Below are 17456 nucleotides of genomic sequence, written 5' to 3' on the forward strand. Positions count from 1 at the left end.
TACAATTTGTTCTGTTGTGAGGGCTAGCTTTACATTGCAGATTACTCATAAGAAGATGAAAAACACTCTCACAATACACACTTATTTTATTCTTACATTGAAAAGTGTCAGTGGCCCAATATAGGAACATGGTCAAAATATGTAAATGTATAGGGACGCATTATGTCTTGTAAATTTATTGCCTCTATATATAAGCTATAAATCGAGCTATGATGACAACACTGAAACAGACAGATGGACAGGTCCACATGCACACACAGACACAGACACACACTCATTTTTAAATGGTAAGACAATAAATTCAAGAACAAAAACAATTAACTTTAATTTGTCAGTTTCAAAGAGAGCTAGTTCAAATCACTTTATTGACAACACTACAACGTCCGCGCTTTGAAGGCGGCACGTGTGTGTGCGTTTGAATGAGTGGATGCTCGCTAGCGTGTCAGAAGGGCTATGCCACTTCTGTATTCTTGCTGACAGGGTCAATGCATTTTTGGGGCCGACTTGATTGGTAAATCTGTGATGTTTTTTCTCGAAATAAACGTTTCATTACATTGTTTATTCACTTGCAACACGTACACTCGCAAATCAGTAGACAGACAAATCGAAAACAGAAGTTACAGAACACGTTCTTGGTATAACCTGAAGTGCCATTAGAATGTTCATGAGCCATTCAGATACACAAACGTTGACTCTTCTTCTTCTTTTCAAAATAGTGAGGAAATCCCTGTACAGGGCAACTATCCTCAATTCGGTTGGTGCACCTAATTTCCCTAGAGTGAAAGGTAAAGTGTATAGTGTACCTATGAAAACAGGGGTTGGTTGGTAGGCAAGCTATTGCTTTTCGCGATTTGCAGTGGCGCCCAATTTCAGGCCCTGGGCTGAGGGGCTAGCCTACCACCCAATGCTACCTAGTGCAGCAACTGCATGGGCCCCGGTGAAACAATACGAACAATATGGAGCAAGAGCGATAGATTCTACCTATATCACTACTTATTACTTATGGGTCGGGAGAGATGGATAGGGGGGGGGGGGGGTCTTGAGAGGGAGGGGGAGGGAATCTAGTGCTGAGGGGAGGGGAGGGATGGGCCTCGAGAGGGGGGGGGGGGATCTAGTTGGAGGGGGGGGGGGGGGGTAACAGCGGGAGTGGATTCTGCCACGGGGTGCTTATATGGACTCGCGCCTCAGTAAATGACAAAAGACATATGATATAGATATCTATACGTAGTAGTAGTGGTTATAGGGACTGGATTGGTATCCATAAGCCTCACGTCTTCTTTCGCGTCACATCTCATTATCAAATTTGTTGCAGGTCAATCATATTAACATGCTCAAAGTCGTATTTACTCAATATCAATTATTGTACAGTCAGGGACCTACATTTCAGTATAGGTCTATGGTACAGTGTACAAATAAAGTGACTCTGGATCTGGATCTGGATAACCCGCCTAGGTTGGTGGTTGGCGGGTGCGCCACAGAAGCCGACGACGACTATCAACGTGACGTTTTTTGGGTGTGCGCATCTAAAAGAGTCTTAAAAGTTCACTGTACACAAGGTGGATATAGTGTACAACTCCAGCTGGTCTTCTTGCTGCTGTACTTGCGGTTTTAGTCCGTTTGCCCTAGAATGTAGGCTTTTCAAGCACAGTTAAAAAATGCTATGTTACAATGTTAAAAACTGGATAAAAACTACTGAGGCTCTCACACTGGTTTCTGCCCCCCTAACGCCGATGAGAAGGCGCTGGGCGTGGTCAAGGTGACGGTGGCTTCGCTCAAATTGTTCCACTCGAACATTTTTTCTGTATGTCCAGCAGATTTTTGAAAGTGTTAATAGTTTGTGCATTTTTAACAACATTAGACAGTGTGTTCCATGATGGTGCAACTCTGTTAGAAAAGGAATGTTTCCTGATATTAGTTTTACTAAATTCAATTAAGATTTTGTCCGTATTTTCCTCGTTACATATAATATAAGACTCTGGTAATGACGAGAATGACACCACTGAGAAAAAGAAAGATTGCGGGAAAAGACAAAATCAATAAATGAATAATTCAAATAATATCACACGCATTCTCGCCTCCTCTGAAATGCTGGTAAACACAAAAATGAGACACTTCCAAGATAGCCCAAATCCTACTTTCGGTTTCGGGTTATTTACGCATCCTGAACTCAGGTCAAAATGAGTTACTTCCCTTCGGGTCTCATTTATCGAGACTGCGATAGCGTGGACCATAGACAGTACATCAAATACTTTGCGTGGACCGATGATTATCAGAATGTTTTTTACGGCGGTAACCTAATGAACAGAATATTGCAGAGAACGCTCGGAAAGCCCAATCGGTGACATCGCTTGAGGTCATCCTTTGCTGCACCAATCAAAATGCAGGAAACTAACCCTCTGGGAATTCCCCGAAATGGTAAAACCGAAAATAAGGTGTCAACATCGTCATTCGGTTGCTCTTCGCTGTGTATGCTTGACCAGGAATCTATATTTAGGAATACAGAGTAGGTATACATCTATAGTTTAACCCATTCACATGTTACTACAATGTGCATAGCCACCTTTACACTATGTCTTGTGTCAAAGCTTTGAAGCGAATCTAACTTTCAACAGTCACACGCCGCAATAATCAAAGACACACAGAAACACAAATGCGCAGATCCAGTCAGCCAGCCATGCATCCATTCTGATATATGGAATGTTCAATATTGAGTTTTTGTAAAATCATGATTGTTATTTTGAGAATTACAGAGATCTACACTAAAACTTTAAGATTTTCCCTTGAAACTCAGCTCGGTATGAAGGTTTCAGTCACACATGTACAGTCACATGCAGTTTATTACCTCATGACTGCATGGATGTTATATAAATATATATATATCCCTCTTTAAAAACTTGAATATATTATGTGATAAGTATGTTTTTGATGCGCCTAATCAGTTTCTTATATTATATGTGTGAAAGTTCGGGAAACTGATCTTTTGTTTCTCTGATGTGTTACCAACTCTCTCTGGACTATCACTCACGGACACATGTATAAAGACATACACGTCTTTCTCTCCATTTCGCCCACAGCATATTGACAGTGTGACAACAGAATACTGGCATAGCATACTTTTATTCCTCTGTTCGCTTCCCTCCTCCTCTTCGCCTACCGACCGAAGCCGGAGGCTACAAGCCACAATACAAATTTGACTACATCTCCTGAGTTAGTGGAGCACACAACAAAATACGTCCACACTCTTCCCAAGTTCTCAAAGTTCTCTCTCACACCCTAGCATGTACATACATAATCAAAATTTAGCTAGTCACAAACATCCAATCAACATCTTAGTAACCATGCACCCGTAACCACGACACTCTAAGCAGGTTCCGTGTTTTATTGGTTAAATGGTTAAACGTAAGACAAGAGGAAGGGGAGGAGCACAAAGGGGGGTACGTGGGGGGGTAAACAACTGACCACCTGCCAGCTGAGCTGGTATTCGATTCACCCGATCCGACAAAGGAATTAACACCCTCTTAACTAGGCTTTGATCAGGGCGCGTCAAAAGACACGGCTATAGAGCATCCTCTGGAAAGCTATACCCCCGGTTAGGCCATAAAAGTTACGCAATTGACCACCTGCTGGTCAGCGGCTTCCCGTCTCTTCCTAGGAGAGCGGCTTAAGTTAAAAGGATCAAAGACTTAATTCAGAACATGGATGCAGATGGCTAAGCGTGCTTATAGATCTACCGGTGACTAGACATGTGCATCTCAAAATTTAAGAACAGATAATGGCATTACACAAAACATAAAGCAATCGGCAACATGAACAACAAACACTAGACTGGACAATGACAAAAACTTTACTCTATAATTGGTGACCGGTCGCTCTGTCACATATGTACACATTTTGTCTTGGAAACTGGTCCTTTTCTATTGACACCCTGTTGTACATCTTCTTCTCGGCCTTCTCCACAGTTTACCTTTCATGTCAGATCTATACATTTTGTTAAAAAGTAAAAAAATTTTTTTTAACCCTATCAGCCCTGACTGCAGTGCAGGCTCAGCAGCCTCTCCAGCCTGGAGGGTTTTGGCACTGTAGTGCAAATCTGATGGGTACTTCACTAAAGCGCTTCTAACTCTGCAACTAATAGTTGTAGACACATAAAATTTTGTGTGTTGTATGATAAGTGCATGTTCTTACCTGTTGAGTAGCAGTCAGTACCTTCTGAAGTGTGTAAAGTTCAAAGAAATCCTTCTTCCAAGTCACAAACACAACACCAAAAAGTATGTAAACACACCACTCTGTCACAGTTGTTTCAACAAGTCACAGGATGTTTCTGTCTCACATTTTCATCGAAGCCCGCGCACAGGTCTTGTGCACTCAAATCACCACTTGTTTCACTTGATTGAGACGAAGAAACGTCGCATTCGGCATCATAATCACTGTCATCGTCGAGGAAAATCTCGTCAAGAACCTGCCTCAACGAGTAGCGGCGTTGGTTGCTCATATTTTGCAGGAAAAATGCTCAAAAAACACTCAATCGGACGATTTTCGTTCGCCAAATTGCTCCAAACAAAGAAGAAGGAAGTGGGAACAGATTTACCTCCCTTGCGCGTGACCTGCCTTTATATTTAGATCAGAAACAAGGTCAGAGAAGATGCGTGTCACCGCCCGACAGTTTGTCGGGCACAGGTGTTGAAAGCTACTAAAGCCCTGTCCAGACTTGGACGCCGTTTTACGCTATCTATGCGCCGCAGGCCGTTTTGTGCGTCGCGCGGGATTTGCCGAGTGGCCACACATCGACGATTTTTTTCACAACGCGGTATCAGTGGAGCGGGTCACCTGACAAGAAGGTTCAGTTGCATTCGACTGCCGCGCCGCGAGCGGCTGACGTCATCGCTCTGGTTTGCTCTGATTGGTCAAATTTCCGTCGTTCTATGTCTGTGTCATAGAAATTAGAACACGCGCTATTCTTCTGCAAATAACGCTTCGCGATCATTGCACGCTGCGGCGCGCCCAACGGGGCCGTTTTGAGCATAAGTCAAATGTGGACAGGGTCGGCCGGGAGTGTCTGGACAGGCCATTAGGAGCGCCCGACAAACTGTCGGGCGCAGGGCGGAAAGAGTTAAGGGGCTTATTGTCCGTCAGGTCTTAATTGCCTATATTGGACATGAATTGGTTTATACGATTCGAGTTTTTACGCCCTCACGGCTTTTCATGTATGCGTGTTTAGGTGGTATCAGCCATCTGCACTTATGGTAGAATGACCAAGATCTTTAACGTGCCATTGTGGTGACACGGGGGTGGGAGATGGATACCGTCTCTGGGTCTGCACATAAAGTTGACCCGTGTCCGTCCCGGCCCGGATTCGAACCAGCGACCTTTCGATCACAAGTCCAGTGCTCTACCACCTGAGCTACCCGGGCCCCCCTACATTTTGTTAAAGATAAATGTAACAGACATATATATGCAGACAATATATATATAGCATGTGTCCTATGCGTGTACTCCCATCGGAGGGTCCTGACATGGTACTGCCACCACAATCCCACTACCACTAATAATATGCTTTTGTCTATCTATGCACTACCACTGGTACAAAGTTACACATGACACCATGAATGGCTATTCCATATTGAGTAAAAATAGATTTTGTTTCGATCTCTATCCAGACTGACGTGCAGATGATGGCTAAAGATCTTCGCCGGCACAAGTCAAGTACTGTCTGCGTGAGATGTCTGAATGCTGTCACAACTGATGACAGCATCTTGTACTTCTTCAGCAACAAGAAAAGAAACCACGGGGGGCCAGTAGACAACGTACAGAGAAGTCCTGACAAAAGCGCAGCTCTCATTCACTTCAAAAGCCATAAAGGTCTGCTTCTTAAGCATATATTTATATAAAAACATGGATATACAAAAAAAACACATTGTGATAACACATGGACAAAAACACACAATCATAAACATGTGCACATGGTAGACACACATAAACACACACACACACACACAAACAAGCACAACCATAGAATCGGTGTTCATCAAAGGAGATGCCAACACAACATGGATTTGGAGAGAACAATTATCAAGACAGAAATGAAAGAAATAATAATAATAATAATAAATGAGCATTTATATAGCGCAACATCATAACTTTACAATTATGCTCTTTGCGCTTGACACATTTAAAATTAAAACACAGTTATACAAGCATTTACATCTACATTCATAGTCAACAACGCTTAATTAAAAGCATACACCATCAAAGATACATTACAAAAGATTCTTCCACTAACTAAATAATAAAAAACATGAATAAAATAGGTAGTGAAAAATCACTAAAACAACAAATAACACTAAAATTAAAACACAGTTATACAAGCATTTACATCTACATTCATAGTCAACAACGCTTAATTAAAAGCATACACCTTCAAACATACATTACAAAAGATTCTTCCACTAACTAAGTAATAAAAACATGAATAAAATAGGTGGTGAAAAATCACTAAAACAGAGTCAGTATAGGAGAGTCTATTTTATTTACCGCGCCATGACTCACCCAAAATGTGGTACATATCGTCGCTGTAATTCACAAACCTTGGATCTGAATTTTTGCTGTTTTGAGAAAAAAAACATCAAATATAACTTCAATTCATGGGTTGATATATTTTCTTCAAAACAGTGCAATTGCAGGCCAAATGTGTGTTAATGTCAGTTGTTATTGATATTCAAATACAACTGAGAAAATATTGAGATAGGAGCTTTTTATCCGAAGGAGTTATCCAGAATCGCCCGGGTGTTAGCAAAGCCCTCAAAGAAAAACTGCAAATAAAACGTTTGGGGAAAATGAGAATGACACGGAATGCTGGTATGCTAAGAGTTATCTCCCTTCCATGGATAACAAAGCAAGAGTTCTTTCTTTCTTTCTTTATTTGGTGTTTAACGTCGTTTTCAACCACGAAGGTTATATCGCGACGGGGAAAGGGGGGGAGATGGGATAGATCCACTTGTCAATTATTTCTTGTTCACAAAAGCACTAATCAAAAATTTGCTCCAGGGGCTTGCAACGTAGTACAATGTATTACCTAATTACTGGGAGAATGCAAGTTTCCAGTACAAAGGACTTAACATTTCTTACATACTGCTTGACTAAAATCTTCACAAACATTGACTATATTCTATACAAGAAACACTTAACAAGGGTAAAAGGAGAAACAGAATCCGTTAGTCGCCTCTTACGACATGCTGGGAAGCATCGGGTAAATTCTTCCCCCTAACCCGCAGGGGGTAAAAGCAAGAGTTACCTCCCCTGCTCTTTATTGGCTGTATTCAACAATGGAGAGGGTCATAATCTGAGGAAGGAAACAATGAATCGAGAAACTAAAACCCAGGTGCACATCTGCGGCTCCCAGGCAGTGTGCATACTAAATATCTCGTCCTTGCCTTTTGCCGTTTCTGAGGTATGACGACCACAGACACACACTTACATCCATTCTTCTATACATACTAGCAGTCAGGCCCGGCTTCGCCCGGGTGTTTCTGCTCTCCCCTCTCTCAGAAACCTCTCGAATCTTATTCCAATGTGGATAAGAAAAATGACAGTGTGAGCTCATACATTTGGATGTATAGGCAAGGCAAGTTTCTATTTGGTTCAACGTGTTCTTCGTGATTTGTTTACCCCTTCTCACACCCACTGTAGTTACCGTCTGATCAAAGCACGCATACCTCATGAGTGAGCGCGTCATACCTTTTTGAACAGGGGAGAGAAATCTGTAAATTCTCGTGATCTTTCACTGAGGCGATCGTTTCGTAAACATTATTCGCGATGATCTGGAAGGCAGGGCAGGGGGCAGGGTTAGTGTGTGTGTGTGTGTGGGGGGGGGGGGGGGCGGCGGCGGGATGATAGCGGGCGGGGGGTAACCCTTGAGAATGACACGGTATACTGGTTTGATGAGAGTTACCTCCCTTCCGTGGGTGACAAACCATGACTTACCTCCCTTGCACTATATAGACTGTATTGATAGATGGGGAGGGTAATTATCCGAGGAAGGAAACAATGTCTGGAGAAACTAAAACCCAGGTGCACATTTGTGGGTCCAGGGCAGTGTGCATGCAAAATATCTTGTGCTTATCTTTTGCCTTCTCTGAGGTATGGCGACCACAGACAGACAGACACACACACACACACACACACACACACACACACACACAGACAGACACTCTCTTTTATGTGCACCTGGGTTTTAGTTTCTTAATTCATTGTTTCCTTCCTCCGATAATGACCCTCCTCATTAATGAATACAGACTATAATAGTGCAAGGGAGGTAAGTCATGCTTTGTTACCCATGGAAGGGAGGTAACTCTTATCATACCAGCCAGCATTCCCTGTCATTCTCATTTCCCCCAAATGTTTGATTTGGAGTTTTTCTTTGAGGGCTTTGCCAACACTCAGGCAAAGCCGGGTCAGACTGCTAGTTTATATGTAAAAGAGAGTGTCTGTCTGTCTGTCTGTGTGTGTGTGTGTGTGTCTGTCTGTGCTCAAACGTTCATCACAAGCAATTTCCCAAGGCAAGTAACTCATACTTTGTCTAGCGACAAGAGTAGTTCCCCTTCTTTTCACTCAGTTTCTTCGACAACAGACTGCAATCCGACGGTCAGTTTTCAACATTATTTCATTTAATAAACAGATCACACGCAACCAAATGCACACATCTCATCAATTTAAACAACATAAAGCGGTTTCATACACTATTTTCCCCAGAAAACTGAACTTCATACAGTTTTTAACGTTGGAACACGGGTGCAAAAGTTCGACTGCTGGTCCCATTTGACGAAAGAACATTATCCTAAGCGATACCAAAACATATACAGAACACACAATATCTGCCTTTGCCGCCACAGCAGATTTTAACAGCATATCTGTGTACTTGATTTTAGTCCAAAATAGGAAAACTGACAAGAAGTGTTAACAGAATGGAATGATTTGCATGGAACTATACAATCGCGCATTAATCGATCGCCTGCGCAGGTTGACTGGTTGAGTGAATAGGATTCGATCAAACTTTCGCAAAAAACCTCCTCTTTTCTTTGAATAACTGAAGAAAGGAGGAATAAAGAGGTTACACACCTCGTCTCAGTGATTATAAAAAATAATGGTCTCAGTTCGCGGTCATGAAAAAGCTCGCTAAAGCTCGCATTTTTCATGATCCGCTAACTTCGACCATTATTTTTAATAATCACTGAGACTCGGCATGTAACCTCTACATATAGTGCAAGACCAGTTCAGTGCTTAGTGATCACATGTAGCAAGCACATAATGCCAGTGATATTAGAGACTCTCTATTGCTCCTATGACGGGAAGAAAGTAAGAATAAAAAAAAAGACCGGACAGTTCCGGAAAGTTCTAGAAGCGAAGGGAGGTAACTCTTACTTGGTTATACATTGAAGGGAGGTAACTCTGATTATGCAGGCATGTCAGATGGGGAGATCAGAAACACCGGGCGAAGCCGGTCCTGACTGCTCAAGTATATAGAATGTGCCCAAGGAAGGGAGATAACTCCTGTGAAAGTTATTTCTTTAACAATAAAATGATATTGGTGGGAAAATAACAGATTTAGCGAACAACAATATCTACAATTTTGATATATAATATCTTACAAATGCATTCGGGCGATGCCAACACCCGGGTGAAGCCGGGCCCCGTAACTGCTACTAGATATATAATACTAGCAATCAGTCCCGGCTTCCCCCGGGTGTTTCTGATCTCCCCTCTCTCAGAAACCTCTAGAATCTTATTCCAATGTGGATAAGAAAATTGAAAGTGTGAGCTCATACATTTGGATTTATAGGCAAGGCAAGTTTCTATTTGGTTCAACGTGTTCTTCGTGATTTTTGGACCCTTTTTCACACCCACTTTAGTTGCGGTCTAATCAAAGCACGCATACGTCATGAGTGAGCCGTCATACTTTATTGAACAGGGGAGAGAAGTCTGTAAATTCACGTGATCTCTCACTGAGGTGAGAGAGACAGACTGTATTATGTGCGATGATTTGGAAGGGGGGTGGCGGTGGGTGGGAAGGATAATAGCTAGGGGGGGGGGGGGGGGGGGGGGCAGCCCTTGAGAATGACATGGTAGGGGGGCAGCCCTTGAGAATGACATGGTATACTGGTTTGATAAGAGTTACCTCCCTTCCATGGGTAACAAAGCATGACTTACCTCCCTTGCACTATTATAGGCTGTATTCATTAATGGGGAGGGTCATTATCCGAAGAAGGAAACAATGTCTCGAGAAACTAAAACCCAGGTGCACATCTGTGGGTCCAGGGCAGTGTGCATGCAAAATATCTTGTGGTTATCTTTTGCCATCTCTGAGGTATGGCGACCACAGACAGACAGACACACACACACACACACACTTACATTCAAGTTTTGACTAAATGTTTTAACATAGACAGGGAATCGAGATGAGGGTGGCGGCATGTGTGTGTGTGTGTGTGTGTGTGTGTGTGTGTGTGTGTGTGTGTGTAGAGCGATTCAGAGAAAACTACTGGACTGATCTTTATGAAATTTCACATGAGAGTTCGTGGGTATGAATCTATGATATCCCCGGAAGTTTTTGTCATTTTCTCGATAAATGTCTTGATGACGTCATATCCGGCTTTTTGTGAAAGTTGAGGCAATACTGTCACGCCCTCATTTTTCAACCAAATTGGTTGAAATTTTCGTCAAGTAATCTACGACGAAGCCCGGACGTTGGTATTGCATTTCAGCTTGGAGGCTAAAAGATTAATTAATGAGTTTGCTCATTAAAGTTGTCATTAAAATCGATTTTTCGCAAACAGATTTAAAATTGATTGCATTGTATTTTTCATCTTCTCCTGAATTAAAAAATATATAGATATGTCATGTTTACTCAAAAAATGTGCTCAGAATGAAAGAAAATAGGTTCAGTAAGTACTACGGACGCGTGCTTTGCGGCGGCGAGTGCGACCCGTCTCGGTCTTCGGTATGGTTAGCCGAGACTATCTGAATGTAGTTTCGGCGATGATTGGTTTGTGGTGTTGATCTTGACTAAATATTTTTATATCGCTTTCACGCGACTTGTTATATAATAGTATAGAGTATATAGATGCAATTTTTTTCTCCCTTTGTCGCCTAACCTTCAGTGGCCATATTTAATTCTTTTGGAGAGAAAAAATGATTGTTAGGTAAAAATACAACGGCAGTAACTTCATGGGCAAAACAATAAGGGAGCTAACTACTGTTCCAAAACCTAAAAAAATGTAGATACAAGTTTTGTGAATTACAGCGAGGATATGCTAGCAAGTGCAAGTACAAGTATTTACACCCCCGGTATAGGGGTGTGTATAGGATTCGGTCGATGTGTTTGTTTGTTTGTTTGTGTGTTTGTGTTCGCATATAGATCTCAAGAATGAACGGACCGATCGTCACCAAACTTGGTGAACAGGTTCTATACATTCCTGAGACGGTCCTTACAAAAATTGGGACCAGTCAAACACACGGTTAGGGAGTTATTGGTGGATTAAGATTCTACAAGGACTTATAGAGGGACATATTAATGGTCAAAGGGAAATAACCTTCTCAGTTGGTGGCAGTGAGAATGGTAAGGACGGGGGTGTTTTTCCTACCTCGGAGGAATTTCTTGTTATTTATGTATTTATTCAATAGTTTGTGTTTTTTTCCATTTTCAAATGTTGAAGTCTTTTATGCTTTCAGAGAAGAAAATCGTGTCAATTTAGCATTGTCCCACTGATATCTTGCAGATGCAGAAGGTGTAGTGGCGAAAGGTGACCACACCTTGGATGGCAGCAGGTTGCAAGTAACTCTGGATAGCAAGTTTGACAAGGCGGATGAACATGATGAGCATGCTACATCAAGTAATCACTTTGCTATAAACAAAGCAGTGTCTCGCACGTCTGGATCAACATCAAGCTCTCCAGCCGCTCGGAGGCAAAATACACCTGGGAACAGCATCTCTTCTTCTGCCTCAGGTGAAGGCAGAGACACAAGGAGAGGTGGCTGCGTTGGTTGGTCAGCACATTCAGGGCAGCACACAGAGGTCTGGGACAGAAGGCCTGAACCAGGACGTGGTGATTCAACAAGCCAAATCACTGACTTTTATTCGGACATAGCTGAACGCGACCTTAAAAGGAATCCCCTGCACAGTCTAGCTGAAAGCAAATCTGCAGGAACCGATCATAGAGGGCAAGATGGGCCTGTCCAGACTTTTCAGCACAGTCGTGGATATTATAACAGTAGCCCCACTCCAAAAGTACCTCGCTCAGAGGTTCAGCAAGAGCAGCCTAGCAGTAGCAGTACTGCAAGGGACACAAAGATCATGATTCCTGCCGTGACAGTGCAGAAAATCACAGGAGACCATTCTTTGCTGCGAAACCTAACGATGACCTTAAAAAAGGTGGATGGAAGATTTCGCTGGAAGCAGCCCAATCACATCATCATAACTTGCCTCGCAGACAATCCTCCAGATGACTGGGACAACGTTGTCGCAGCACAGATCCAGACATTTATTAAACCTCTGATGCAGGTTGATCAATCACTTGCAGCTGAAGAGAAAGACCAAGCTGAATGCAGCAAAAAGGCCCCCAGAACACCACCAAGCCCTGTTGGAAGCTCTGCTCCAAAAAGGATTCATTTATCAACCAAACAGGAGCCTTGTGGCTCTGTTAGCCCTTCTGCAAAGAGGCAAGTAAGGATGTCAGTCCCTGTGCATATCAAGCAAAGGATCACTGAAGACCGTTCAACGCTACGAAGCCTAACCATGGCTCTAAAGGAAGTCAATGGAAAATTTCGCTGGCAGCCCAAACACATCAGCATAGACTGCACCGTAGATAATCCTTCACAGGACTGGGAAAGGCTGGTCACTGAGCAAGTGAACAACTTTATCCAGGAAGTTGAAAGGGAGCTCTCAAAATAAGGAAGAAAAGCATGCGGGCAACAATGGCTTTAATTAGCACCTTGAAGGACAAACACAACCGTGAGAATATGTATATGTGGCATATATATATATATATATATATATATATATATATATATATGTGTTATATATGTGGCAGTCAGTCACCCTTCTGAATAAGCTTATAAGCTTTGCATACTCATCTGATATCTGCTCAGCAGTAATATTTTTGATTAACACGAAGTCATCAGACCTGGCTGAGGAAATATAGGTACACATGTGATGTACAGTGTAAGGGCATTGAGTGAGCATCCCGGATGTGACGATGTGTTGCCATTCTGAGTCATATACTCCTAACCGAGCAAGGCCAGGCACTAATAACAAAATCCAATAAACAAAGTGACGTAAGCTCTCTGAATACAGTGGAACCCACTTTTAAATACCCCCAATTTAAGATTTCCTCCCTTTTAAAACCTTGTTCTTTTGCATTTTTTTTTCATGAGCCCTGTAAATGTACCCCTATTTTAACCCTTACACTGGTGCAATTCTGTAACACATGTTACACAGCCACTGGTGAATTAACAGAGAGAAAAATAAAGAAAAACGGTCATATAGGTTTTCGCATCCATGGGAGGTAATCGGAACCGACCAAACAGACTGAGCCAGTAGCGCGACATATGTCGTGACAACCAGGTGACAGTATACGTAAAGTAGCGCGACATATGTCGCGACAACCAGCCTAAGGGTTAATTAGACTCCCTGCTTTTAAAGACCTACTTTTCTCTGAAAGGGGGGTTCCACTGTATAGAAAACAGAAAGTAAGAGTTATGGTGAAATTTGAACCTGTCTCCTGTTGTTGTTACTCAATCTTGTAAACTGTACATGTATCTGGAACACTTTGACTTAATTGGGATCCATTGTACATATTGGTGATGGTAAAAATTTAAAAACCACTTTTATTTACAGATTTCTTTATCTTTGTTATGAATTTAAGTTTCATTTTTGTGTTTGAAATGCTTTTAGATTTTGAGGCCATGAAGTGATAGCTGGCATATTATGAAAGATAAAAAAAAGCGTTTTGTTAAAGATTTGTTTGTATACAATACATGTATAAATAGTATAGATACCTGAGGAAAATATAAAAATCGATTTAAACTTTTTTGCAATAAAAATTGCAAAACAGAATCGAATTTCAAAGAAATATTAAAAAAAATTGAAAAACATCAAATTCTACCAATGTCGCTAAGCATCACGTGACTTTCAGCGAGATCGGCGAAACGCTACAGGAACTCCACCCGGGGGGGGGGGGGGGGGGGTCCAGGGAAAACGCCTACAGGAACTCCACCTACAGGGAATCCCTCTCTTTTGGTTGACATAGACCATTTTCAGTCTGACTTTGTTGGTCTGTCTAGCTTTCTTGTGACTGTTTTAGATCTTTCATAAACCACTTAGAAGATTTGGAATGAAAAAAAGAGATGGTAATGAAAGAAGTAAATGTTTTGAAAAAGAAAAGAGGATTGGATGATAAATAAACAAAAAAAGAATGAAAAAAACGGCTGGCTGTGGGAATCAATCCGAACCACCTCACCTGGCTTTTGGTCAGCAGCACAGTACCCACTACACTCATAACTCATAACATTTTATTGATCCAACAAAGGAAATTAAATTAGTCATCAGCACATATAGGTCATTAATTAATAACTATAAAAGAAGAAAATTCATAAAACCCATGATATAAAAATACCCTTTTTTCTTGCACACCTGACACACCGACACACCAATACACATGCCTACATACATACCTACATACATCCCTACATACATACATACATACATACATACATTCCATGTTAAAGTGTAGTTAAGAACATCACAGTAATTATATCATTGTTTGGATTAACAGATAAGTTTTTATGTAAATGATGATAACAACAATCCATAATTAACGCTATTGCACTACCAAAGAAGAGACCAACCAAACACATAAAAACCAATAACAGTAATCATCATCAGTTATCACAGGTATCACAGTAGATTAGCCATCAGGTAGTTAGACTCAATTGGGCAAATATAGTGTCAACACCATCACAACAAAGCTAGAGCTCATTAGGTAACTAGCTGTATGTCATATCAGGTACACAAAAAGAAGCTTCATTTAGAGAGCTACTCATGAGTGTCAGGTCTTTGGCGTAATAAAGGTATTGTATTGTATTGTATTGTATTGTGGGGGGCTCAGTAACAGACTTGTCGGTTCCAAAGCCACTTCGTATTAATTAACTTAATGTTGTACAAAACCTGCTCCATTCGATTTTGACTGATTAATGGCTCCCATCGCGCATTGGTCATGAAATTACTTTTTCAAGTTCATGCTCCTGAATTTTTACCTGTACAATTGGCAGCATTTCTTTCTGTTAATGTGTTATAGTAGGTCTGTAAATACAGCTGCTTTTATTCAAAGATTTTTACTCTTAGATTCTGTGTTTATGGTTTTTTATATGTGATGCTTTTTTTTTTCTTTCTTTTTTTTCTTCAACGTTTTTTTCTTTTTTTGCCTCAGTTGCATGCAGTCCGCTTCAAGCTGAAAAATAAATGAAAAGAATGAAACCCTAATTTTTTATTTTTATTTAATTTTTTTTTTTTAACTTTTTTTTTTCTCTTCCTTTTCTCTTCTTTCTTTCTTTCTCTCTACAGCTGAGCGTCCTTCTTCATTGGCGTTTTATATATTTATCAATTGTATGTGGTTTTCTACAATGGACAAAATCTTGCATCTTTAATGTTGGTTATTGTCTTACATATGTCTGTGTTTGGGTTGACTTAGGTGTTGTTTGTGGCGGTGTCATGATGGAGTTAACATAGTAACAATCTTTTATATGTGATGCTAATTTTGTTTAACATTTAGTGGTCATGTGTTTTTATTTACTGTTCTTGAAAATGCATTCAACTAGCTGCTGGCTAGAGATGAAAAAGATGTAGAGAGTTTTATAATATATGCACTCTTGTTGAATACATTTTACTTGTCTTAGTTACTGTTTTCAGTATTGTATTTTACATTGTTGTTATGATGTGTGCTTCATGAGTGTTTGTGGTTTCCATGAAGGTAAAAGACAGGTATAAAAAAACCAATAACATCACACATTCTCTTCCAAGGCCTGAAAAGTCTTTTGTCATCTAGTCTCTAAGCATAAGCAGAGTGGTCTGGGCCAGCCCATTTATTTGATTGAAACTGGGTCAGAATTCTGTCCTGTTACTTGTCTATTTTAGTGATGTTTCACAAAGAGTGCTGCAGTTGCAACACATCGACAAGTGTGTGCTAAGAAAAAAACAACTGCAACCAAAGAAAATAAAATAGATTGAGGAAACCTTTTTTTTATTAACCTGAATTCAGAAAAAGAAATCAAGTTTTCACAATGCATTTTAATTATTCATGGAACATGAGATAATATTGGTTTAGCCAAGGACAGAGAAAACAGGTGTGTGTGTATGTGTGTGTGTGTGTGTGTGTGTGTGTGTGTGTGTAATTTAAACATATTTAAGCAGCAACAAAGGATTGCTCATGTTGATTTTATTGTGAATTAAAATAAACACAACTATCATCTTTCGTCATTTTGTTGTTGCAGTTTGTTTGTTTGTTTGTTTGTTTGTTTGCTTAACGCCCAGCCGACCACGAAGGGCCATATCAGAGCGGTGCTGCTTTGACATATAACGTGCGCCACACACAAGACAGAATTAGTCGCAGCACAGGCTTCATGTCTCACCCAGTCACATTATTCTGACACCGGACGAACCAGTCCTAGCACTAACCCCATAATGCCAGACGCCAGACGGAGCAGCCACTAGATTGCCAATTTTAAAGTCTTAGGTATGACCCGGCCGGGGTTCGAACCCACGACCTCCCGATCACGGGGCGGACGCCTTACCACTAGGCCAACCGTGCCGGTCTGTTGTTGCAATGAGACTGATAAAGAATGTTGCTTTATTTCCAAGCCAAAATCAGAGTTAAAATGTGTTCAAGAATCGTACACTGCTCTCCTCCAAATTTGAAATGTATATATGTTTTCAGCGCATCATTTTTGTCACAGATCATATCTCATCTATATATATATACAACTAGTGTCTGTCTGTCTGTCTGTCTGTGTGTCTGTGCGCGATGCGCGGCCAAGGTTCTCAATGGATCTGTTTCAAATTTGGTGATCATATTCAGGGACACAACCTGGTCGATGAGATATTTCAACACGTGCTCTCAGCGCGCAGCGCTGTGCGCGCTGAACCGATTTTTTTTTTGTGGTCTGGATCCACTACCAGTAACTCTTTCTTATCTTCTCCAGTGTTTTCAGCCGCGATTATCTCCCTTCCTCCGTGTGGCGTCAATCCATATTCCCGTTACTACGTTACTATTTTTAGAAGGTCACTGCACGTTACTATTTTTAGAAGGTCTCCAGTGTTTTGCGCGTTTATCTCCTTTCCTTCGTGCGCCCAAAGCCGGGTCCCAGGCGCAGCCTGGTATTCGGCTCTACTTCTTCCCGGCGAAGCGGGT

At 41.3% G+C, this 17456-nt stretch overlaps 1 protein-coding gene across 2 annotated transcripts in view; it reads left to right on the forward strand.

The window, feature by feature from the left end:
* Positions 1-2398: 2398 nt before the first annotated feature.
* Positions 2399-17456, forward strand: part of LOC138982456 (uncharacterized) — a 35960-nt gene continuing 20902 nt past the window's right edge. The window contains exons 1-3 of one of the 2 annotated variants that reach the window (XR_011460873.1): positions 2399-2503; positions 5658-5859; positions 11772-13615. Coding sequence is in view for 1 of the 2 variants with exons in the window: in XM_070355748.1 (XP_070211849.1) it covers positions 5670-5859; positions 11772-12943 (1362 nt within the window). In the remaining variant the exon portion in view is untranslated. Of the gene's footprint in view, positions 2504-5657; positions 5860-11771; positions 16522-17456 lie in introns of those variants that run through there. The other variant, XM_070355748.1, reaches the window with a different exon arrangement.

Source organism: Littorina saxatilis, linkage group LG12, assembly GCF_037325665.1.
Source record: "Littorina saxatilis isolate snail1 linkage group LG12, US_GU_Lsax_2.0, whole genome shotgun sequence".
Lineage (NCBI taxonomy): Eukaryota > Metazoa > Mollusca > Gastropoda > Littorinimorpha > Littorinidae > Littorina > Littorina saxatilis.